The following is a 24,415-nucleotide window of genomic DNA, read 5'->3' on the forward strand; positions in this document are numbered from 1 at the left end:
TTCTCTCAATAATACTGTTATTAAAAATACACATTAACAAGAAACTCATGAAAAAGCTTCCAATTCATTGGTCATTAAATAAATAAAAATTAAAATTAGCATGAGACACCATATGTCTCATCAAATTATGAATGAAAAGTGCATGTGTTAAATGCAATATATATGTGTATATACTCTGTAAACTGCAAAGGAGTATTTATAAGCAATTTACTTCTATCATATCTATTTTGGTTCTGCTTCTCAAGCTCAGAATATCTTAGACATTTTTATTGTGAGCCCAAAGCATGGATAATTCAAATTACAGATTTCCTAATTAATGTTTTTTTTTTGCCCAAAGAAATAAAAAATATTTACAGTTTTACAGAAATGTACAAATAAGTAAAGAAAGAGGAAACTGGGTTCAATGAAAAGTGGCCAGCTTTCTTCTTCCCACCCCCTACTGGAGGACATTAGAAGCATCTATGCTTTATCCCCTCAGATGGCAGATTAAATAACAGCAGCCACTCTCCATACACAGAAGGAGCCTGGTGTGTTCCAAATGTGTTGTGTGGCATTTATGAGTGCTGCAGTGATGTCCTGGAGAAAACACAGCTGTCTCATGCACCAGCCTGTAGCCTCTATAAATTAGTGTCAATCTAAATATTCTATCCTTGCATTGGGAAATGGAGAACTCTTTTCTGTATCAAATTCAAGAGCTTCCACACACTTTAGAAAGTGAAAACTACGTTACAAAATGATTTGGATGCTACATAGACAAATTAAGCCCTAAACGAACTCCACATAGATTGATTTCAGAGAAATGTGAGGCACCAGAATGAGTTTCATCTTAAGTCAAACATCTATCTTGCTAAGTCATGGGAGTGATTCCACCATTGCATTCTCTCTCAAAAGGTTCCAAAGTAGGCCCTTAGCTTGGATGCTGATAAACTTAAATATAAGCCAGAGAAGGAAAATATTTGGCATGTGTTGTTGCTTGACTCCTTCACTTACCTGAATGTAGCTATAACTTATCATTCTAGACACATCTATGGAATCTGAATATGGCCCAAGATTCTTTCTTAACACAGCTCTCTCAGCATTCATTACTAATTAGTCAATGAACCCTGTTTGCCTTTCCTGTTATAGGTTATTCAAAGTTGAAATGTATGTGTATATATTTTCGACCCAACTACTTAAAATAACTTTAAAAGTATATTTGTCTTTATATAAGGTTTACCTTTTGGAATATAGGAATTGTAAGTAGAAACAGTCCAGTGGTTACTCAATATAGGGTAACATTCCTCATCTAATTTGCTTTAAGTGCCTGAAGTGGTTACCATTGACTCTTTGGTCTGTAACAAATGTAAATACCCAAGTAGAACTTTTAGCATTATAAGCCATTTCCTAGAAATGATTTGGCATGTGCTATTATCATCTTAATTAATAATATGCTTTACATATGTCAACCCATTTAGTACTCTCCTAAAGCCCCTGCAGAATATACTGTTAAAATCTCCAGGGAGAGGCTGGGGGCGGTGGCTCATGCCTGTAATCCTAGCACTTTGGGGGCCCGAGGCAGGTGGATCACTTGAAGTCAGGAGTTCGAGACCAGCCTGGCCAACATGGTGAAATCCCACCTCTACCAAAAATACAAAAATTAGCCAGGTGTGGTGGCACATGCTTATAATCCCAGCTGCTCAGGAGGCTGAGGTAGGAGAATCGTCTGAACCTGGGAGGCGGAGGTTGCAGTGCAATTCTGCCACTGCACTCTAGCCTTGGCAACAGAGCGAGACTCCATCTCAAAATAAACAAACAAACAAACAAATAAATAAATAAATAAATAAAATCTCCAGGGAGAAAAGGCAGAGCAAGATGGCTGCATAGAAGCCTCCAGCGATTGTTGCACCTCCCACAAGAACACCACGTTGAACAACTATCCACATAAAAAAGCAACTTTATAAGAACCAAAAATCAGATGAGTGACCACAGTACCTGCCTTTAACATGATATTAGGGAAAGAGGCTCTGAAGAGGGCAGGAATGACAGTCTCGAATTGCCTACACCAACTCTCCCCAATTCCCTTGGAGTGGCCACATGGTGTAGAGAGAGAATCTTTGCATTTAGGAGAGACAGCACAGTGATTGTGGAACTTTGCATTGGAACTCACTGCTGCCCTGTCACAGCAGAAAGCAACATGAGGCAGAATTTAGCCAGGGCCCATGGAGGAAGTATTTAGGCCAGCCCTAGCCAGAGACGAATCGTCCATCCCAGTGCTCAGAACCTGAGGTCTAGGAAGCCGTGCCGCCATGCACTAAAGAACTCTGGGACCCTGAATAAATTTGAAAGGCAGCCTAGGCCACAAGGACTTGTAGTTCCTGGGCAAGTCCTAGTGCTGTGCAGGGCTCAGATGCATGTGACCCAGTGAGACACAAGCCGGGGTGGCCAAGGGATGGCTTACATCACCCTTTCTCCAATCCTAGGCAGCATGGTTTGCAGCTCTAGGAGAGACTCCTTGCCTCTGCTTGAAGAGAAAATGGAGAGTAAAGAGGACTTTGTCTTGCAACTTGGATACCAGCTCAGCAACAGTAGAATAAGGTATCAGGTAGAGTCCTGAGGCCCCAGTTCCAGGTCCTAACTCCTGGACAACATTTCTAGACACACCTTGGGCCAGAAGGGAACTCACTACCTTGAAGGGAAGAACCCAATCCTGGCAGGATTTATCATTTGCTGACTAAAAAGCCTTTGGTCCTGAATAGTCATCAGTGGTATCCAGGTAGTAGTCACTATGGGCCTTGGGTGAAACTCAGAGCTATGCTGGCTTCAGGTGTGATCCAGCATATTCCAAGCTGCTGTGGCCATAGGGAGAGACTGCTTCTGCATGAGGAAAGAAGAGGGAAGAGTAAAGGGGATTTTGTCTTGCAGCTTTGGTACCAACTTGGGTACCAGCTTGACCACGATGGGGTAGAGCACCAAATATCTCCTGGGGTTCCTGCCTCTAGGCCTTGTTTTCTGTATGGTACTTTGGGACATACCCTAAGCCACAGGAGCACCCACTTCCCTGAAGGGATAGACTCAGTACTGGCAGCATTCACCTCAGACTGAACGAAGAGCCCTTGGGCCTTCAGTGAACACAGGTGGTAGCCAGGCAGTACTTGCCATGGGCCACTGGTGGTGATGGCCATGGAGATAGTCTCCTCTGCTTGAGGAAAGGGTAAGGAAGAGTGGAAAGGGCTTTTTCTTGCAGCTTGGGAGCCACCTTACGTGCAGCAAAATAGAGCACTGGATAGATTCCTAAGGATCCCAACTCCAGGCCGTGGCTCCCAGATGACATCTCTGGACCTTCCCAGGACTTGGGGAACTCACTGCCCTGAAGGAAAGGACACAAGCGTGGCTGGATTTGCCACCTGCTGATTGTAGAACCGTTGGTCCTTGAGTGAACCAACGTTGGTGGTAGCCAAGTGGTGGTCACTGCAGGCCTTAGGCAAGAGACAGTGTTGTGCTGACTTCAAGTCTGATCCAGTACAATCCCAGTGGTGATGACCACAAGGTGCTTGTATCACCCCTCTCCCAGCTCCAGGCATCTCATCACAGAGAGAGAGACTCTGTAAAGTAAGGGAAGACAATAAGAGTATCTCCTTGGTAATCCAGGGACTTCTCTCAGATCTTACCCAATTCAGCAAGGCAGTATATCTATGAGTCTGCAAGAGCCATAGCATTACTGGGTTTGGGGTGCCTCCTAATGCAGATATGGCTGCAGTGACCAAAGACTTAGATTACAATGCCTAAGTCCCTCTGAATACCTGGAAAGTCTTCCCAAGAAGGATGGGTACAAACAAGCCCAGACTGTGAATATAAATATTTAACTCTTCAGTTTCAAAACAACATACATCCACAAGCATCAGGACAATCCATGAGCTCATGAGATGAACTAAATAAGTCACCAGTGACCAAGCGTGGAGAGACAGAGATGTGCGGCCTTTCAGAGAATTTAGAATAGCTGTTTTGAGGAAACTCAACAAAATTCAAAGTAACACAGAGAAAGAATTCAGAATTCTTTTTTTTTTTTTTTTTTTTTGAGACAGAGTCTCGCTCTGTCGTCTGGGCTGGAGTGCAGTGACCGGATCTCAGCTCACTGCAAGCTCTGCCTCCCAGGTTTACACCATTCTCCTGCCTCAGCCTCCCAAGTAGCTGGGACTACAGGTGCCCGCCACCTCGCCCGGCTAGTTTTTTGTATTTTTTAGTAGAGACGGGGTTTCACCGTGTTAGCCAGGATGGTCTCGATCTCCTGACCTCGTGATCCCCCCGTCTCGGCCTCCCAAAGTGCTGGGATTACAGGATTGAGCCACCGCGCCCGGCCAAGAATTCAGAATTCTATCAGACAAGTTTAACAAAGTCATTGAAACAAACTTTAAAAAGTAGAAATTCTGGAGCAGAAAACATAATTGACATACTGAAGAGTACATCAGAGTCTCTCAACAACAGAACTGTTCAAGTAGAAGAAACAATTAGTGAGTTTGAAGATGGGCTGTTTGAAAATACACAGTCAGAGAAGACAAAAGGAGAAATAATAAAAAGAATGAAATATGCCTACAAGATCTAGAAAATAGCCTCAAAAGGACAAACCTAAGAGTTATTGGCCTTAAGGAGGAGATAGAGAGAGAGATAGGGGTAGAAAATTTATTCAAAGAGATAATAACAGAGAACTTCCCAAATTTAGAGAAAGATATCAATATTCAAGTACAAGAAGATTATAGAACACCAAGCAGATTTGACCCAAATAAGACTGCCTCAAGACATTTACTAACCAAACTCCCAAAGGTCAAGGATATAGGATTGTAAGAGCAGCAAGAGAAAAAAAAAAATAACATGCAAAAGAGTTTCAATACATCTGGCATTAGACTTCTCAGTGAAAATCTTACAGGCTAGGAGAGAGTGGCAAGACGTATTTAAAGTGCTGAAGGTAAAACAGCTTTTATCCTAGAATAGTATATCCAGCAAAAATATCCTTCAGACATAAAGGAGAAATACAAATGTTCCCGGAAAAAACAAAAGCTGAAGTATTTAATCAACACCAGACCTGTCCTAGAAGAAATGCTAAAGGGAGTTCTTTAATTTGAAAAAAGTCATCTGAAGGTACAATACTCACTGGTAGTAGTAAGTACACAGAAAAACACAGAATATTGTAACCCTATAATTGTGGTGTATAAACTACTCATATCTTGAGTACAGATACTAAAAGATAAACCAATAAAAAAAATTACAATAATTTTTCAAGACCTAGTCAGTACAATAAGATATAAATAGAAACAACAAAAAGTTAAAAAGCAGGGGATGAAGTTAAAGTATAGTTTCTGTTAGTTTTCTCCTTGCTTGTTTGTTTACACAATCAGTGTTAGATTTTCATTGGTTAAAAATAATGGGTTATAAGATAGTATTCACAAGCTTCATAGTAACCTCAAATCTAAAAACACATGACACACACAAACAAAAGCAAGAATTTAAGGCATACTACCTGAGAAAGCTACCTTCACTAAATAGAAGACAGGAAGAAAGGAAAGAAGGAAGAAAAGACCACAAAACAAGCAGAAAACAAATAAAATGCAGGAGTAAGTTCTTACTTATCACTAATAACACTGAATGTAAATGAACTAAACTTTCCAACCAAAACCACTTCAATACAGTGGTTGAATGGATTAAAAACCAATACCCAATAATCTGTTGCCTACAAGAAACACTTCACCTATAAAGAACTACATAGACTGAAAATGAAGGGACAGAAAGGTATCTTATGTGAATGGAAACAAACAAACAAAAAAGCAGAAGCTATATTTATACCAGATAAAATAGATTTAAACACAATAACTATAAAAAGAGACAAAGAAGATCATTATATAATGATAAAGGAGTTAATTTGGCAAGGGGATATAACAATTATAAATATATTTGCACCCAGCACTGCACTCAAATATATATAGCAAATATTAATTGAGCTAAAGAGAGAGACAAACTGCAATACAAGAATAGCTCTAGATATGAACACCCCACTTTCAGCATTGGACAGAACATATAGATAGATAATCACAAAAGAAATACCAGACTTTATCTGCACTATAGACCTAATAGATATTTACAGAATATTTAACAAATGGCTGTAAAATATACATTCCTCTCCTTAGCATATAGATCATTCTCAAGAATAGACCACACATTAAGCCACAAAACAAGTCTCTAAAATTTCAAAAAAATTGAAATCATGTCAATGATTTCTTCTAATTTCTTTATTGAAATTCAGAAGGAAAAAAATGTCTTAGACTACATGAAAATGGAAACACAATATACCAAAACCTATGGAATACACTGAAAGCAGTATTAAGAGGAAAGTTTATGCAATAAGCCGTGCATCAAAAAACTAGGAAAACTTCAAATGAGCAACATAATAATGCGTCTTAAAGAATTAGAAAACCAAGAGCATATCAAACCCAAAGTTAGTAGAAGAAATAACAAATATCAGAGCAGAAATAAGTGAAATGGAAACAAACAAAAATAAATGAAATGAAAAGTTGAGTTTTTTTGCAAAGATAAATTGACAAAGCTTTAGGCAGACTAATAAAAAAGAGAGAAGACCAAATAAATCAGAGATGCAAAAGGAAACATTATAACTGATACCTCAGAAATGCAAAGGAACATTAGAGACTACTATGAGCAACTATATGCCAATTAATTAGAAAATCTAAAAGAAATGGATAAATTCATAGACATATACAACCTACCAAGACTGAACCATAAAGAAATCTAAACATAAATAAGCTAATAACAAGTAACGAGATCAAAGTTGTAATAAAAGTCTCCAAGCAAGAAAAGCCTGATGCATTCATTGCTGAATTTTACCAAACATTTAAAGAAGAACTAATACTAAACCTCATACTTTTACAAAAAATAGAAGAGGAGGGAATACTTCCGAACTCATTCTGCCTGGCTAGTATTACCTTGATATCCGAACCAAACAAAGACATATCAAATTAAGAAAACTACAGGCCAATATCCCTGATGAACATTGATGTAAAAATCATAAACAAAATACTAGCAAACTGAATTCAACAACATGTTAAAAAGATCATTAATTGTGACCAAGTGGGATTTATCTCACAGATGCAAGAATGGTTCAACATATGCAAATCAATCAATGCAGCACATTATATCAACAGAATGAAGGGCAAATATCATATGATCATTTCAGTTGATACTGACAAAGCATTTGGTAAAATTCAACAATTCAACATCCCTTTGTGGTAAAAACCCTCAAGAAACTGGATATTGAAGGAACATACCTCAACACAATAAAAGCCATATATGACAGACCCAAAGCTAATATCATACTGAATTGGGTGAAAACTGAGAGCCTTTTCCCCAAGATCTGAAACATTACAATGATGCCCACTTTCACCACTGTTATTCAACATAGTGCTGGAAGTCTTTGCTGGAGCAATCAGATAAGAGAAAGAAATAAAGGGCATCCAAACTGGAACAGAAGAAGTCAAATCATCCCTGTTTTGCAGATGATATGATCTTATATTTGAAAAAATGTAAATTCTCCACCAGAAAACTCTTAGAATTGATAAACAAATTCAGTAAAGTTGCAGGATACAATATCAACATACAAAATCAGTAGCATTTCCTTTTTTTTTTTTTGAGATGGAGTCTCACTCTGTCCCCCAGGCTGGAGTGCTGTGGCGCAACCTCGACTCACTGAAAGCTCTGCCTCCCAGGTTCACGCCATTCTCCTGCCTCAGCCTCCTGAGTAGCTGGGACTACAGGCGCCCACCACCACGCCCGGCTAATTTTTTGTATTCTTAGTAGAGACGGGGTTTCACCGTGTTAGCTAGGGTGGTCTCGATATGACCTTGTGAGCTGCCCGCCTCAGCCTCCCAAAGTGCTGGGATTACAGGCGTGAGCCACTGCCACTTGTCCATTTTTGCTTTGGTTGCCTGTGCTTATGGATTATTAATCCAGAAATCTTTGCCCAGACCAATATCCTGGAGAGTTTCCCCAGTGCTTCAATGGTTTCCTGTTTTTGTTTGTTTGTTGGGTATATACCCCAAAGAAAGCAAAAGTATATTGAAGAGCTATCTGCACTCCAGTGTTTATCACAGCACTATATTAGTCACACTAGTCAAGATTTGCAAGCAACCCATGTGTTCATCAAGAGACAAATGGATAAAGAAAATGTGATACATATACACAATGGACTTATTATTCATATGTGGACAAATGGGATCACATCAAGTTAAAAATCTTCTGCACAGCAAAAGAAACAACAAAGTGAAGAGACAACACACAGAATAAAAGAAAAAAATTGCACATTATCTATGTGACAAGGGATTAATAACCATAATATATAAGGAGCTCAAATAACTCTATAAGAAAAAATATAAAAATGGGCAAAATATCTAAATAGACATTACTCAAAAGAAGACATACAAATAAATACCAAACAGACATATGAAAAGGTGCTCAATATCATTGAAAAGGTGCTCAATATCATTTTTATGATCTCATTCATAAAAAAGAATGAGATCTTATCATTTGCACAACATGGATGGAACTGGAGGACATTTGTTAAGTGATATAAGCCAGGCACAGAAAGACAAACTTCTTATGTTCTCACTTATTTGTGGTAAATTAAAATTAAAACCATTGAATTCATGGAGATAGAGAGTAGAAGGATGTTTCTCAGAGGCCAGGCAGTATAGTGCTGGGAGGTTGGTGGGGGCCTGAGGGGCACGGAGGTGAGACAGTTAATGGTAGATATAAAAATATAGTTAGATACGAGTGAATAAGATCTAGTATTCATTAATACAACAGGGTGCCTACAGTCAACAATAATTTATTTTATATTTCAAAACAACAAAAAGATTATAATTGGATTGTTTGTAACACAAAGAAAGGTTAAATGTTTGAGGTGATGGATACCCCATTTACCATGATGTGATTATTATCCATTGTATGCCTGTATTAAAATATCTCATATACCCCGTAAATATATACACCTACTATGTACCCACCCACAGAAACTAAAAAATAATCTCCAGGTTACAGCTGGGATGTAGATATGTTAAGTAACTTTAATAGTGAGGCTGGAAAGAATTTCATCTTGGTTAAAGTTTGTTACTTGCGGCGCTCTTCCTGCGTGTCCCCACACCCTGTTTCCCCATGATACATGGTTTGGACTAAGTTAAGAAGCTAGTGCTAAATAAATGCTCCTCATTCCTTCTTTTCAAATGATGAACAAAACTTCTTTTCCTGAAAACAAAAGCTGAAGACAAAACCTGACAGTTCTTTTGTCTCAACTCTTCTTACTCAAAAGCATTTTAGAGTAATTCATAACTTAGAGCAACGTGTAAGCCCCAGAATCCCATTGCCGACTATGTGTTTTGCCCATAAATCTTCAAATTAGTCAGGCTTTGTCAGTTCAGAGGGGTGCAAGTCATTTCAAGTCATAGCATAAACCTGAAAATTTCTTCCCCCAAATAGATAATTTGTATACATCCAAAGGTGGAGTCTAATAAGGAAAGTTAGTAATGAAAATTGCTAACACTGAAGTCTTGTGTCATCTCTTTTCAGCAGTGTAAAATAGAATACTTTATGAAAATGGAGCTGTCAATAATGGTCAATTTCCTTTAACAACTACACTCTAAATAGATTTAATTGGCTATTTCCTTCACATGTTCTCAATGAGAGTATTGAGCAGTATGAAAGAAATATGACAAATAATTAGAATCATATCCCCAAACTTCCTATCTATTTAATCATAAGGAAAAAAGAGGCTTGCTTAAGCCTCCTAGTTTTTTAATGATGACTTTCATTTATGTTTCTCAGAGAAACAAAAGAATATACTTCCTATTATTTTGTATGTAACTCCTTTGCATAGCAATTCTCAAATATTAGTATTCATCAATAACCACTTTAAGATTATATCATTAGAATTGTCTATCTTCTTGTCTTGTTATTAGTAATAAAACCATGATAAATTCCCATCTAGTATTTCTAAAGCTTTAGGGAATACTAAGTAATAGATTTGAAAAAAGCTTACAAGTGCCCTCTAATTACAAGACAGGATTAAACTCCACGGAAAGACAGCAGTGGAATAAGCTTTTCAACTTAACGGTTTCTTAAATACGCTCTTGTTTTCCCATGGAAGGATATTTAAAAATCATTATGATTCATGGTAACCAATTATTTCATTGTTTTTGGATGAGATTATTTTTATAGCTTTATTGAGGTATAACTGACAACACATTAAATTGTTCATATTTACAGTAAACAGTAAGTTTTGACATATGTATGCACCTGTGAAGCTGTAACCACAATCTAGATAGTGAACATTTCCATCATGAGAGATAATTTTGAGTATGTCAAAAATGTAAAATTTTGGTGACCATCAGATTTCCAGGGACATCTGGCTTTAGGAGATTTTTTTAAACAATATTTATTGTTTAGTGAATGATTTTTCTCTAATTTATTGTCATCTTTTGAACGTTAGTGCACTAGCAGAACAAAAGATTAGGCAGACTCTGGGCTTTTTCATTTTAGCATTATTAAGGAGCGCCTGAATGGTCCTGAAGTTGGCCTTTGAATATACCCATGGACAGGTATGAAATCCTCAAGATAAGCATGGTGGCCTAGAGTCCCACAGTCTCACAGTGTGCTGTACCATCTGCGCCCTCCTTTTCTAGAGAAGAAACAGTGGATAAACCTATTCCTTCACCGTGTGTGTTGTGGTGAATCTTAGTTTTTAAAGACACATTATTTTATTATTATGTAAACAACTGGGGAACCAATAAAACACAAGACATTTGAAAAGATGGGTCTTCATATGGGCATAATACATGATAAGGCAAGTCACTTTCCTCCTCTGAGTTTGGGTTTATTTGCTGTCTTCCATTTTATCGCAGTGAACTGTAAAGAAAAAGATGCAAGCTCATGGAATGTCCAACTTCTGAAATACAACAGACTGACTGCACAGACAGCGTATGATTAGGATGGCCTTGGCTCAGTGTTTCTGAAAGGAAATGTACAGCTTTTGTCCTGCCTATTGATATCCTGTTTGGACTCAGGGCTGGTCAGGGTGAGATGTGTTAAGCTTTTTTTGGAGGCTGTCCTGATAACTCATTTCTTTACTCCACTACTTTCAGGCCCATTCTGGAAACGCAGGATTTAACCTCGGGGTTGCAGCTTCCCTGGTCTCCATCTGCCATCAGAACCCATCTCCACCCCTTCCCCGCTCAGACCTGTGTCCCCTCCACAACTCATACTGCTCACTCTCAGAACTGTGGCCCTGAGTTCTCTAGTTTTCCCTCTTTGCCTCGGGACCCAGGACACCAGTCGGGGCTTAACTTTCTGAGTTGGGAAGGCGACGCTGCTGGTGGCTGCTTCTACCTGCTGGTTCTTCCTTTTTATTCCTCCCCAAACGAGAGGAAGATTCGAGGGGATCTGGCACATCCCCTAAGCGGGGCCTGCCATTTGCAGGTTGGGGGCTGACGTGCCCAGGAGGACCCGGACCAAGCAGGCCATTTTCACCTGCGTAATAACAGGCTTGGGAGTAGCGAAGCAGCGGCGGCAGCAGCGACTGGAGTAGGAGGAGGAGCGCAAGCAGCGGCCGCGGCGGGGCCGGAGGAAGAGGAGGGGGGAGAAGGAGGAGCTGAAGCGGGAAGAACGGCAGGCAGCGGCTCGGCGGAGTTGCAGCAGAGGCGGCGGTGGCGCTGAGACACCGCAGCTTCCCCGAGCGCCGAGTCCCTCCGGGGACAGCAGCAGGGAGCGCCCGCGCAGCCACCGAGCCTCGGCCTAACCAAGCCGCCGTCGCCGCGCCGGGGGACCGCCAGCCATGGCCGCGCCGCCGGATCCGCAGGACCAGCTGCTACCGCTGGCCGGCCCCGGGTCCCAGTGGCTCAGGGACCCGGGGGAGGGGGAGGACGAAGCGGTGACGCTGAAAGGGGCCACGCTAGCGCCGCAGGCTGGGGAGCCCAGCCCGGGGTTGGGCGCCAGGGCCCGGGAAGCGGCGCCGCGGGAACCCGACTCGGGCCCCGCCCGGCAGTCGCCCGTTGCCATGGAAACTGCATCCACAGGTAAGGCGGGCGCCGCTGTCCCTCAAATGGCGTTGGGGACCCGGGCCCCCTATTCAGTCCCCTTCTGCGCGGCTCTCCTGGGCACCTGCCTCGCGCTTTCTGCCTTGAGCGCCAACCCCACCCCCGCGTCGCCACGGGCGACTGGGAATATTCGCGGGCTGGTAGAAAACAACAATTTTATTTTTCCCAAAGGCTCAGAAGAAGTCAAGCTGCTTTTGATCCTTTTATTTCATTATCATGATTATTTCCGGTTTAAAAATTGTTCTCATCGACAAACCGCAGCATTCTGACTGCTGGCGAGTCTGGGTACAAGTTTCTCCCTCCTGCCAGGGGGCTCCGAGCTGTAGGGCCCGTTTGACAGGTTGTGGGGATTTTGGGGGGCGTGTTTGCGCGCGGTGTGCGCGCCGGCTACAGGAGATGCTGGCAACCCAGCGGCAGGCAGGCCCGCGGCCCCTGGACCCGGCTCTGTCCAGGGCAGAGATGTGGCTGTAACTGCCCCTTACCCTTGCCCTCCACGAATCGCCCCCATACCCTACTCCCCCCACCTCCCTTCACCTTTCCCCCCGCAGAAAACAAATCCCAGGAGTTTGTCCCTAATTCGGAAGGCACAGCTTTGCTAGGGTGCTGTGGCTGCCCCCGCCCAAAACCTGTATTTCGTCGCTGCCCGGATGGCCCCACCTTGCAGGGAGCATTGAAACTTGGAAGTCCGAAATGCGGCGGACTTGGCTGTGGGTTGTAGGGCTTGGGTGGTGGTGAGTGGAAGTAGCACAGTTTACCAGCAGTCTGACCCGCCCGCCCCGCCCCGCCCCCCACCCCCAAGGAAATTGCCCAGGGTTTGGCCTTTCTTCGCCTGACGCCCTATTCGAAGTTTGAGCGCGCCAGTGTCCAACGGGAGCCCAGGCCCCTGGCGCATCCTGGTAAAAGGATCCAGGAAGCGCGCTTTGAGGCTGCCGGCCTGGTTAACGCTGTTTCCGGGGAGAGGAAAGGGAATGCTGTGTGGTGCTCTTTCCTGAGAAAGCTTTGCTATGGTGGAGTGGGAGTTGTGTAGTTTTGGCAATGTAGAGCTAGAAGGCCTGGGGTGGTGGGTGCTCCCAGAAGAGGGGAAGGGGAGTGTGACTGGTGTGTGTGCTCTTGGTGGTTGATTTAAAGAAACCCCTTTTCGTAAGCTTCTCTTAAGGGTATGTGGAATGCCTAAGGTAATCGTAATTAACTGCCCTGGTACAGAAGATCTGAGCTGGGGAAAAGAGGTTTGGAGAATGCCTTGAATAAAATTTGTCAATATCCTGAAGGGAAGAGAAAAAGTGGAGACCCTATATAAGAAAAAAGAAAAAGAAAGAAAGAAAAGTACTCAAAAGCCCCAACGCCAAACGCCAGTGGTTGTATATTAATTATTATATCCCTGGGGGTGGGGGAGGATTTAAGTCTAAGAATGGCTGCGCAGTCTCTCCTTCAACTTCTGCATCCAAATGGAAACAAAACTCTTTATAATTACAAAAGAAGATGGCAAATGATAAAAGACAAAGGAAGGTAGTTTTTGTCTTTACCATTCTTTGCTGAGGCTAGACTGCTCGTAGTTCAGAATCTTTATCCACTGTAATCAAAGTTAATTGTTTCTTTATGAAACATTACCCACCTCCTATTAATGCCACCAAGATTATGTGAACTAGAAAAGGGAAGCTAAGTGCCCCATGTTCACTAACATATCCACAAAAGTTATTATATAGGAAATGCTTAGAATATATATTGGTGGGGTACAGTGTGATGTTTTGATATATGTCTGCATTGTCAAATGATTAGCTAATTAACAAATCCATCATCTCATGTACTTATTTTTTGTGGTAAAATCATTTAAAATTTACTCTTTTAGCAATTTCAAAATGTACAGTGCATTGTTACAGAAAGGTGGCTGTAACAACAATGCATTTGGCATTTTTAGTATTATTATTGTAGAAATACCTTGCTTTATTGAATGTGTTTGGGGTTTTCTATCCTAGGCAACAAATATAGTAATAAAATCAAACATGATACTACGTTTGGATAGGAGAAGAATGAAGAAAGATGGAAGGAACACATTTTGCATATTTATATAGACAATTTTTAGTTTATGATTGTGGCGTGAAGGAATTTCTGATATAGTTGTTGATTGGTTAATGTCTTAAATCTCTATGTTTCTTATTAAGTAGACTGGATGTGCTGCTATAAGAGACTCAAATGCCAGAAATGATATATAAATAAGTAGCTAGATCTTAAAATTCCAGAGAAATCTTGTCCAGCTTCCTGGTCTGTTATTTTGGCAGTTTTATTGCTATAAGCAAAGTTAGCAGGTCAGCCCTCAATTGTATCAGAGACGCCTATTAAGCACACTACTTTACACTGTGTTTCTTAATTTACTTTTTTTTTGGCTTATACACAGAAATTTATTTTCTCACAGTACTAGAAGCTGAGAAATCTAAGATCAAGGTAGAAATGGTGTGTAGTGAAGGTCTGCTTCCTGGTCCATACACAGCTGTCTTTTCACTGTGTCCTCACATGGCAGAAGAATGCTTTTTTTTTTTTTTTTTTTTTTTTTTAAAGAGTGGTGCTTTTTGGGACTCAGCTCAAACTAAGAAGTAACTTAGACTTTGAGTGTGATGCACTGTAAACAGAGTTTGTTTCTTTTTCAGATGGAAATTTAAGACAGATATTGATGTTTTAAAAACTGTTTTTCTGTAAAACATCACCAATCATGCCATCTGGACAGATATTCTGTTATTTATTTTTATACATTGATGGTAATTAAAATTCTTCCAGGAACATTTGCAAAAATATTTCTCAGCAGTGTCCTGGAATGAATATATGTTTAAACATCATTAAAACTGCACCATAAAACTCCATCCGTCCTCTATTTTCAGGTATTCTCATTGCTTCTGTCCCTTTTGTGGCATGGAAATAGTCTCAACAAAATAACACTGTTTTCTAAAATTACAACTTCATTTCTAAATTGATAATGGACATGTGAAATTATGTCTGTTGACAAGGGAACATTAATACACCGTGGTAGCTACAACAAGTTAGTGTTGTTAATCATACAAGTACCATCATCTAATAACTTTATACAAAGAATGTTAAGAGCAACTGTTTTGTTTTTTCATGATCAGTTATTTTATTCCTGGAAACTATTCAAAAGGAGCATACAATAACAAAAGGAGAAAAGAATGGTCCTTTGTTTAAAGAAAGACTTTTAAACAGAACATTTGAACAAAATGAAATAGAAGTTAACTCATTGTCTGCTTTGGAAATTAACTCATTGACTGCTTAATATATGGAAAGCAAAATCAAGAACATGATGGAGAATGGTCAGGAAAAATCAGTCCAATATGATTTGCTGCAGTGATATCAATTTATAGATAATTTGACTTAAATTTCAAGATAATTAAAAAAGCATTTTCCAATTTACTTTCCCATGGACCATATTGTTTATATGTCTGCATTTTTCAAATGCTAAATGTGATGCTGTATTGGAAAAACTATTCTCAGTCTATCATGATTTAAATAACTTTCAGAAAGTTTCATATACCCTGTGTTTATTCTATTTAATATAACAAATCTAAAAAACTATAACACGTTACCAGTCATCTTCTAAATTCCATTTGGAGGCTAGATTAACTGTCTTCACTTTTGGATGTGTTTGACAGATGTGTGGACATTTTTTATTTGGAGTCATTTCCAGGTAATCCCCTTCAGAAGGTATAAATTTCAATCTTCTTTCTTTTGAGAAAGTTACAGTTCTATTGAAATGGTAAGGAACATTACACTTCGCTATTACTATTTTAAAGAAACATATAAGATGAATAAAAGAGTTTGGAAAACGAATGCAATTTATTTCTCTGGATACAGTCAATATCTCTGGATACAGTCAGTTCTCTGGATACAGGCATATCCTCTGGATACAGTCAATAACATTTCTGTAAGTAAGTACAATATATATTCTTTAATATAGGGAATTCAAATTAGGTTAAATTAAAATTTAGAGATGCTTACATACTTTAAAAATACATTGATAAATATTATAAAGGCTTTCAGCTTAACTTTCCCTTCATGAACTTACTGTTCCAACAAAACCACCCTGCTCATTGCCTTGCTCATAGGCTCTCCTCTCTCCATCTCTTTTTTACTTCCGATTCTGAGGGTTGAGCGAAGCATTGTTGGTTATCTTGCCCATTTTATTGTCTATCCCTGGGAGCATGGATTACAGGGATTACAGAAAGCTTTTATTATCTTTTGTAAAGTGAGAAACCATTGCGGTTCAATTCAACTTAGTAGACATATTAAATGCCTCCTTTGTGTAAGGATCTGTGCTAAACACAGGTTGGTCATGGCTTCCTAAAACATGTGCACCTTTCTGATTCACAGTATTTACTTTAGCCAAATAGTTCCTTTCGTGTTATTTTTCATTTTCTTCATTCCTAAGTTATTGCTGGAAGCTTGACTAGAAGGGAATTATAATAATCTAACCCCATGGGCACAAGGGTATGAGTTAGTGTTCTGAGATCAACACAGGATAAGTAAATATGAGCACAGCTTGCTTAGACTGTGAAAGACAAAATCTGTCTTTTTGTCTAGCTGTGAAAAAGAAAATCTTTCTCTCCCTTTAATTCTATCATCTATCTCATTCTCTGCATCTTCAAAGAAATAACTGGCTAAATGTTACATCAAGATCTTTGGATTAGTTAGTTGTGATTTTATTCAACAATTAGATTATTTCAGTGGTGACTAAGGGAGTTTTGAAAATGATGCTGGAAAATTTAGAGAGCAGTGAAAATAAAAGACATTTCAAGAGACTAATATATCTATATAGGAATGCTGTGCACTAAAGTCATTATAAAGAACATGGTCCAAAAATGAAAGACAACCAGTTTTGTTTGGTTAAATAACATTTGAGGGCAAGGAAAACGGTGAGAAGAGTGTGAGCCAGAGAGGCCCACTGTTTGTGGAAGATGCTGTAGTATTAGGATATGAGAAAAGGGAGGGAAGAGCTTCTCAATTCTTATTTGAGCTCCCTAATTTAAAATGGACAGTGATTGTTAAGTTGGAAAATTGAAACATACAGAAAGAGATACCTGGATTCCAGGATAAGTAAACAGAAGATAAAATATTGTGTTACTACTTTGATGAGATCAGTCCTTCACATCCAACTACTTTACATCTCATGGAATTGAATGAGTGTGCTGAGCAGCTTTAAATTCATTCCCAGTATCTTTGGAGAATAAGACTAAGGCTAGAAAAGCTGAATTTGATACGTGATTTTCCAAAAGGGGAAAATGGTGGATTCTTAAAACTTATAAACCAGTATGTTTGACACTGATTGCTGGTAGAATCTAAGAATGTGTTATTATGCTAAATATTCATAGACCGTTAGAAAAGAATGAATATGTTGTTCAGAAATTCCCTCTGGTTCACTAAAACATAATGCCTGTACAACATTATTTCCCTCTTTTTCAGATTTTGAATTACCAACATGCATGTAGCACTTCCTGTTTCTAGGAACTTACAAAATGCTCAACTTACATAAAGATATAGAAAGCATGCTCTTTAATTTATAAACTGCACAAAATTTCAAAGGATGGCTGATATGCTACAGGGCAGCATTGCTATGAAAAAGAATCTTGATTTTAATGTTTATTCAAAAGCAACAAGATAAATCTGCTTATTAAAATTATTTTTGCCCCAATTTAAAAATGGGGGGGGTAGAAAATACATACACATGGTATTAAAATCTAGAAGCTACAAAAGGGTAAGCAGAGAAAAGGAAGTCTTCACACCTTACCTTTCAACAGTCCATTGCTCCTCTCCAGAGGTAACCATTGTAATTAGTTTCAGCAAGAGAGCATTACTTATGATTATACTACTATTTATTGAACTCTTGCTGTATGTCAGGCATTGTCTAAGCACTGAGGATTATAGTACAGAAAAGGACAGATAAAAGCCTTTCATCCATAAAGTATACTTTTTTTCTTGGTGGGGGCAAGGAGAGAGTAAGGAAGGGCAACAGAGACCAGAACATCTATATCAAGGGATGATAAGTATTATGAAAAAGGTCAAAACAGAGTAATGGGAATGAGAGGGTTAGTCAGAGAAGACCTCTTTGATAAGATATCTTTAAAGCAGAGACTTGAAGAAAGTGACAGAACAGTCATGCAGATGTCTGATAGAAGAACATTTTGGGCAGAGGGAATATCTGTTGCAAAGGTCCTGGGTGGGAGTGTGCCTAGCACATTCAAGGAACCACAGGAAGAGCCATGAGGTGCAGTAAGCAAGGGGAGAATGATAGAGGATGAGCCAAGGGTCAGAGGTAGAGTGGAATGGATAGATTAGGTCCTGTAGGCCCTTGTAACAGCTTTGAATATTACTCTGAGTGTGATGAGAGCCACAGGAATGGGAGAGGTGTTAAATAGAGAAGGAACATATTTAGAGTTCAGTTTTAAGTTTAATGACTCACTCTAGTCACTGTATTGAGAATCTAACATGGGGGTGGTGGTGGTTGGTGTGGAGCAAGAATGACCTACTAGTAGGCCATTGCAGTAATCTGAGAAAGAAATCATGGTGGCTTGCACCAGAGTAACAGCATTGGAAGAGGTGAAAAGTGGTTGGATTTTAGATATATTCTGAATGTATATAATGTGTTAGAAAGAACACAAGAGACGTGCCATGATTTTTGGCCTGAGTAAACGTAAGAATGGACTTGTTATTAGCTGGGGTTGGGAAGACTTTAGGAAGAGCAAGTTTTAGGGAAAAACCAGGAGTTCGGTTTTACAAATGTTAATTTTTGAATGTCTGTTTGATGTCCAAGTGGAGATGTCAAGTAAGCAGTGTAGAGTGGGGCTGGGGAGTGATCCAACCTGCATATATACATTGGGAGTTGTTGGTATAGAGATGAGATCACCAAGGGAGTGAGTGTTGACAGTGATGAGGTCAAGGAGTCCTGGGTCACTCAAATATTCAGAGGTCTTTCAAAGAAAACTAAGTAAAAGTGGGCAATGAAGTAGGAAAACTGAAAGAGACTTCAGAAGAAAAGATCGTTGGAGAGTCCAGAAGAAAAGTGAAAATAGGAGTGAAACAGTCACCTGTGTGATTACTGACATCACAATGAACCATGACAGATCCTGGGAGTTACAGTAAACCAGACGCTAATGGATATCTTTGGGAAGGGACGTAATGGCCTAGGATTCTGCCTAGGGGCTTTTAGAGGGAAACAGTGGCCTGTAACATTATAGATGTAAAATCTTGACTATAAGTTCTGAAATTTCTATTTAATTCAGGAGGAGATGCAACTTAAAATAGTTCATGGTGGGGGTTGGGAATTTTGAGGATTGTAATTAGCTAAATATGAGCTAGTGGTATGGTGAAATTACTAAAATATCTTACGTAATTTCAGGTAGTATTAATAGAAAGTCTCAGGTGCACATTATACGAAGTAATAGCTCCCCTATATTCTGTTCTAGGCAGGCCAAATTTGGAGTCTCATTCTAAAGGGTAGGTGCCACGCTTTGAGAGACATTGACGAGCTATAATACAGTGAGAGCAGAGTAATTGGGAGGCTTTTGGAAAACATGACATTTGAGAGATAGTTAAAGAAATTAAGAATTTTTATCCAAAAGGAAAGAATGGAGATCTGAATGTTAAATACTAGAAGAACTTTCACAAAACAAAGGAAGAAGACTTGACCCGGCTGATTTCACAGAGCAAAATTAGGACTAGTGATTTGGAGAACTAGATTTCTTCTGAATGAAAGAAAATGTTCTTTTTTTTTTTTTTTTTTTTTGAGACGGAGTCTCACTCTGTCGCCCAGGCTGGAGTGCAGTGGCCGGATCTCAGCTCACTGCAAGCCCCGCCTCCCGGGTTTACGCCATTCTCTCGCCTCAGCCTCCCGAGTAGCTGGGACTACAGTCGCCCGCCATCTCGCCCGGCTAATTTTTTGTATTTTTTTAGTAGAGACGGGGTTTCACAGTGTTAGCCAGGGTGGTCTCGATCTCCTGACCTCGTGATCCGCCCGTCTCGGCCTCCCAAAGTGCTGGGATTACAGGCTTGAGCCACCACGCCCGGCCGAAAATGTTCTAAGAATTAGAACTTATCAGAAAAGAGAGATTCTCTCCCAGTTAATGATATTCAAGCAAAAGCCAAGTTGCTGTTTTAATGGGGGAAATGCAGAAAAAAAGTCATTGCTTACACTACGATGTTTATATCTTCCTAAAAGACAATAGTGCCCCTAACTTGACATTGTTATTGTTACATTATTACTTGTATTAGTCCATTTTCACACTGCTGATAAAGAGATACCCGAGACTGGGCAATTTACAAAGAAAAAGGTTCAGTGGACTTACAGTTCCATATGGTTGGAGAGGCCTCACCATCATGGCAGAAGGCAAGGAGGAGCAAGTCATGTCTTACATGGATGACAGTAGGCAAAGAGAGAGATTGGGCAGGGAAAATCCACCTTATAATACCATCAGATCTTGTGAGACTTATTCACTATCATGAGAACAGCACGGGAAAGACCTGCGCCATGATTCAATTACATCCCGCCAGGTTCCTCCCACAGGAGGATTCACAGATGAATTCCCAGGTTCATCTTGAACATGGGAATTCAAGATGAGATTTGGGTGCGGACACAGCCAAGCCATATCATTCTGCACCTGGCCCTTCCCAAATCTCATGTCCTTACATTTCAAAACCAATCATGCCTTCCTAACAGTCCCTCAAAGTCTTAACTCCTTTCAGTATTAACTCAAAATTTTATAGTCCAATGTCTCATCTGAGACAAGGCAAGTCTCTTCTGCCTATAAGCCTGTAAAATCAAAAACAACTTAGTTACTTCCTAGATACAATGGGATTACAGGCATTGGGTAAATATAGCCATTTTAAATGGGAGAAATTGGCCAAAACAAAGGGGCTACAGTCCCCATGCATGTCTGAAATCCAGCAGGGCAGTCAAATCTTAAAGCTTCAAAATGATCTCCTTTGACTCCGTGTCTCACTGATGCAGGAAGTGGGTTCCCATGGTCTTGGGCATCCAGGTCACACTGGTGCAGGAGGTGGGTTCCCATGGTCTTGGGAAGCTCTGCCCCTGTGGCTTTTCAAGGTACAGCCTCCCTCCTGGCTCCTTTCATAGTTTGGCATTGAGTGCCTGTGGCTTTTCCAGGCACATGGTGCAAGCTGTCAGTGGATCTGCTATTCTGGGGTCTGGAGGACAGTGGCCCTCTTCTCACAGTTCTACTATGTGGTACCCCAGTAGGGAGCCTGTGTGGGGCTCTGACCCTACATTTCTCTTTTGCACTTCCCTAGTAGAGGTTCTCCCTGAGAGCCCCACCCCTGCAGCAAACTTCTGCCTGGACATCTGGGTACTTGCATACATCCTCTGAAATCTAGGCAGAGGTTCCCAAACCTCAGTTCTTGATTTCTGTGAACTTGAAGGCTCAGTACCACATGGAAGCTGCCAAGGCTTGGGGCTTGCACCCTCTGAAGCCACAGCTTCAGCTTGTTGGCCCCTTTCAGCCATGGCTGGAGTGGCTAAGAAGCAGGGCACCAAGTCCCTAGGCTGCACACAGCATGGGACCCTGGACTCACCTGGGAAATCATTTTCTCCTAGGCCTTGGGGCCTGTGATGGGAGGGGCTGCTGTGAAGACCTCTGACATGCCCTGGAGACATTTTCCCCATTGTCTTGGGGATTTGCATTTGGCTCCTCGTTACTTATGCAAATCTCTGCTTTTTTGGAGTTTTCTATCGCATTGTTAGGCTGCAAATTTTCTGAACTTTTGTGCTCTATTTCCCTTATAAAACTGATTGCTTTTCATAGTACCCTGGTCACATCTTGAATGCTTTGCTGCTTAGAAATTTATTCTGCTAGATACCCTAAATCATCTCTCTCAAGTTCAAAGTTCCACAAATCTCTAGGGCAAGGGCAAAATGTTGCCAGTCTCTTTGCTAAAGCATAACAAGAGTTACCTTTGCTTCAGTTCCCAACAAGTTCCTCATTTCCATCTGAGACCACCTCATTCTGGACCTTATTGTCCATATTGCTATCAGGCTTTGGTCAAAGCCGTTTAACAAGTCTCCAAGAAGTTCCAAACTTTCCCACATTTTTCTTTCTTCTTCTGAGTCCTCCAAACTGTTCCATCCTCTGCCTGTTACCCACTTTCAAAGTTGCTTCCACATTTTCCAGTATCTTTTCAGCAGCACCCCACTCTATTGGTATCAGTTTACTCTATTAGTCAGTTTTCACACTGCTGATAAAGACATACCTGAAACTGGGCAATTTACAAAAGAAAGAGGTTTAATGGACTTACAGTTCCACATGGCTGGAGAGGCCTCATGATCATGGTGGAAGGCAAGGAGGAGCAAGTCATGTCTTACATGGATAGCAGTAGGCAAAGAGAGAGATTGGGCAGGGAAACTCCCCTTTATAATGCCATCAGATCTCATGAGACTTATTCGCTATCACAAGAACAGCACGGGAAAGACTTGCCCCATGATTCAGTTACCTCCCACTGGGTCCCTCCCACAACACATGGGAATTCAAGATGAGATTTGGGTGGGGACACAGCCAAGCCATATCATTGTTTTAAAATTATTACATATTTCTCAAAAATGAACCACATACTACTGAAACTGGAAACTGTGTCCATCACAAAAACCATAGTTACCCCAAATTGACTACTTAAAATGTGCTTTTCACAGAATTGTGACCTTTTAAAAATCCTCCTCTAGTTCTCCATTGTCAAGAAAACTCCATAATGTGACATATTTGCTTCTTAAGAACTACATAATTTTATCCAGTTTTGGATTATTAACATAAATATAAAATATGCTATCTGCAAGTATCTCTTTTATTCTTTTTGCTGAACTATCTTCTTCATTTTTTACTGAATCTAGTTTCATAAATATTCAACATATTCTAAAATGTTTTGGAAATTCATTAAATAATTTTGTAATGCTAAAAGCATCATAGGATCCTTTCCTTCTTTTTCTGCCTATCTATATATTTATGGCAGATTATTCATTGGAAAACCATGTTTCCTGGGTTGCTTAGTGAATTAAATTTTTAGCTGGAAGAATTTTCCATTCTAATTTCCACATCCAATCCCCAAATGCCTTTTCTAATTCATCTATTGCATAAGACTTTTTGTAAAATCAGTTATAGACCAAATTCTTGCTTTCTGAATTTCGAAAATTTATTGAATGTCACATTCTCCAAAATTCCTAGAATTTTGTTTTATGCATAGCAAATCTTTGGCTTTCTTTTTGTTTTTTGTTTTTTTGTTTTTTTAAACTACTCTTGAACAACAGAAAATTATGTGTATTTGAATGATTCCTGATCTAGTTGATAAGCAAAGGAATAGAAAACAATGTCATGTCTGCCTTTGGCATGAATTTTTCAACTCACTCTGAAAAAATCAGGGCTTCTCAAAATATGGTCTGTAAACTACCTGCTCCAATATCATGTGGGGTGACCACAGACCTCATCCTAGGGAAACAAGCCTACCAGGTGCATATTAAAGCTGTAAGAAACACTGATTTATTGGCTTTCCTGCTCATGCTTGGCATTTTATAGGAGATGTGGGGAATAGAGGAGCATGAGCCATGTCCCCTTTGCCCGTTTCCTCCTGGGCTTATTACCATCCAGTTGGGAGATATGGCAGACTCCCACAAAGCAAAGATGAATAACTCAGGTCAGCATGCAGCTTGTTGCTTGGATGGATGATAGAAACTATATGTGTGATAGGAATTTCGTGACTGTATGGGTTCCAATGTACCTGGTCTCTTGAAGGATGGATAGAATTGGAAGGGGGCAGAAGTGAGCAGAAAGGCAGTCTGAGTATGGGGATGATGACAAGGAAGTGAGCAATGATGAGCCCAGTTTCATAGCTCATCCAGATGAGGAGAAGGAAGATTCTGGGGGGCTTGAGGGCTGCACGGAACTAGTCTCCTTTTCTATGGATTCTGGGATCTTTGCAGGCTTATATGTAAGGGAAGTAATATCACAGAGCTATGTTAAGGAAGATTAGTCTGACAGTAGAACAGAAGATGAATTCAATGAGGATAATCCTAAAACCTGCGAGTTTTGCTGGAAGAAAGCCAACCCAGTAACATCAATTTCAGGGCCTTGAATAAGTAGCCATGGGAATAAAGTGGGAGGTACATGGGAAGAAAGATGAGAGGCTTCACAGGAACAGTCAACAGGACTTTGTGACTAACAGACATGATCTGGGGATGAGGGGAGGAATAAAACAAAAATGACTACAGTTTTGTGCCCTATGGCTGGGAGAATGTTATGCTA

General features: G+C 40.3%; 1 protein-coding gene across 1 annotated transcript in view; it reads left to right on the plus strand.

The window, feature by feature from the left end:
- Positions 1–11,102: 11,102 nt before the first annotated feature.
- RTN1 (reticulon 1) overlaps positions 11,103–24,415 on the plus strand; it is a 281,316-nt gene continuing 268,003 nt past the window's right edge. Inside the window, exon 1 of the mRNA XM_033187862.1 lies at positions 11,103–12,101. Within this exon, the coding sequence (XP_033043753.1) occupies positions 11,861–12,101 (241 nt within the window). The 5' untranslated portion in view covers positions 11,103–11,860. The remainder of the gene's footprint in view (positions 12,102–24,415) is intronic.

The sequence above is a fragment of the Trachypithecus francoisi genome, unplaced genomic scaffold (genome assembly GCF_009764315.1).
Source record: "Trachypithecus francoisi isolate TF-2019V2 unplaced genomic scaffold, Tfra_2.0 Lachesis_group3, whole genome shotgun sequence".
Lineage (NCBI taxonomy): Eukaryota > Metazoa > Chordata > Mammalia > Primates > Cercopithecidae > Trachypithecus > Trachypithecus francoisi.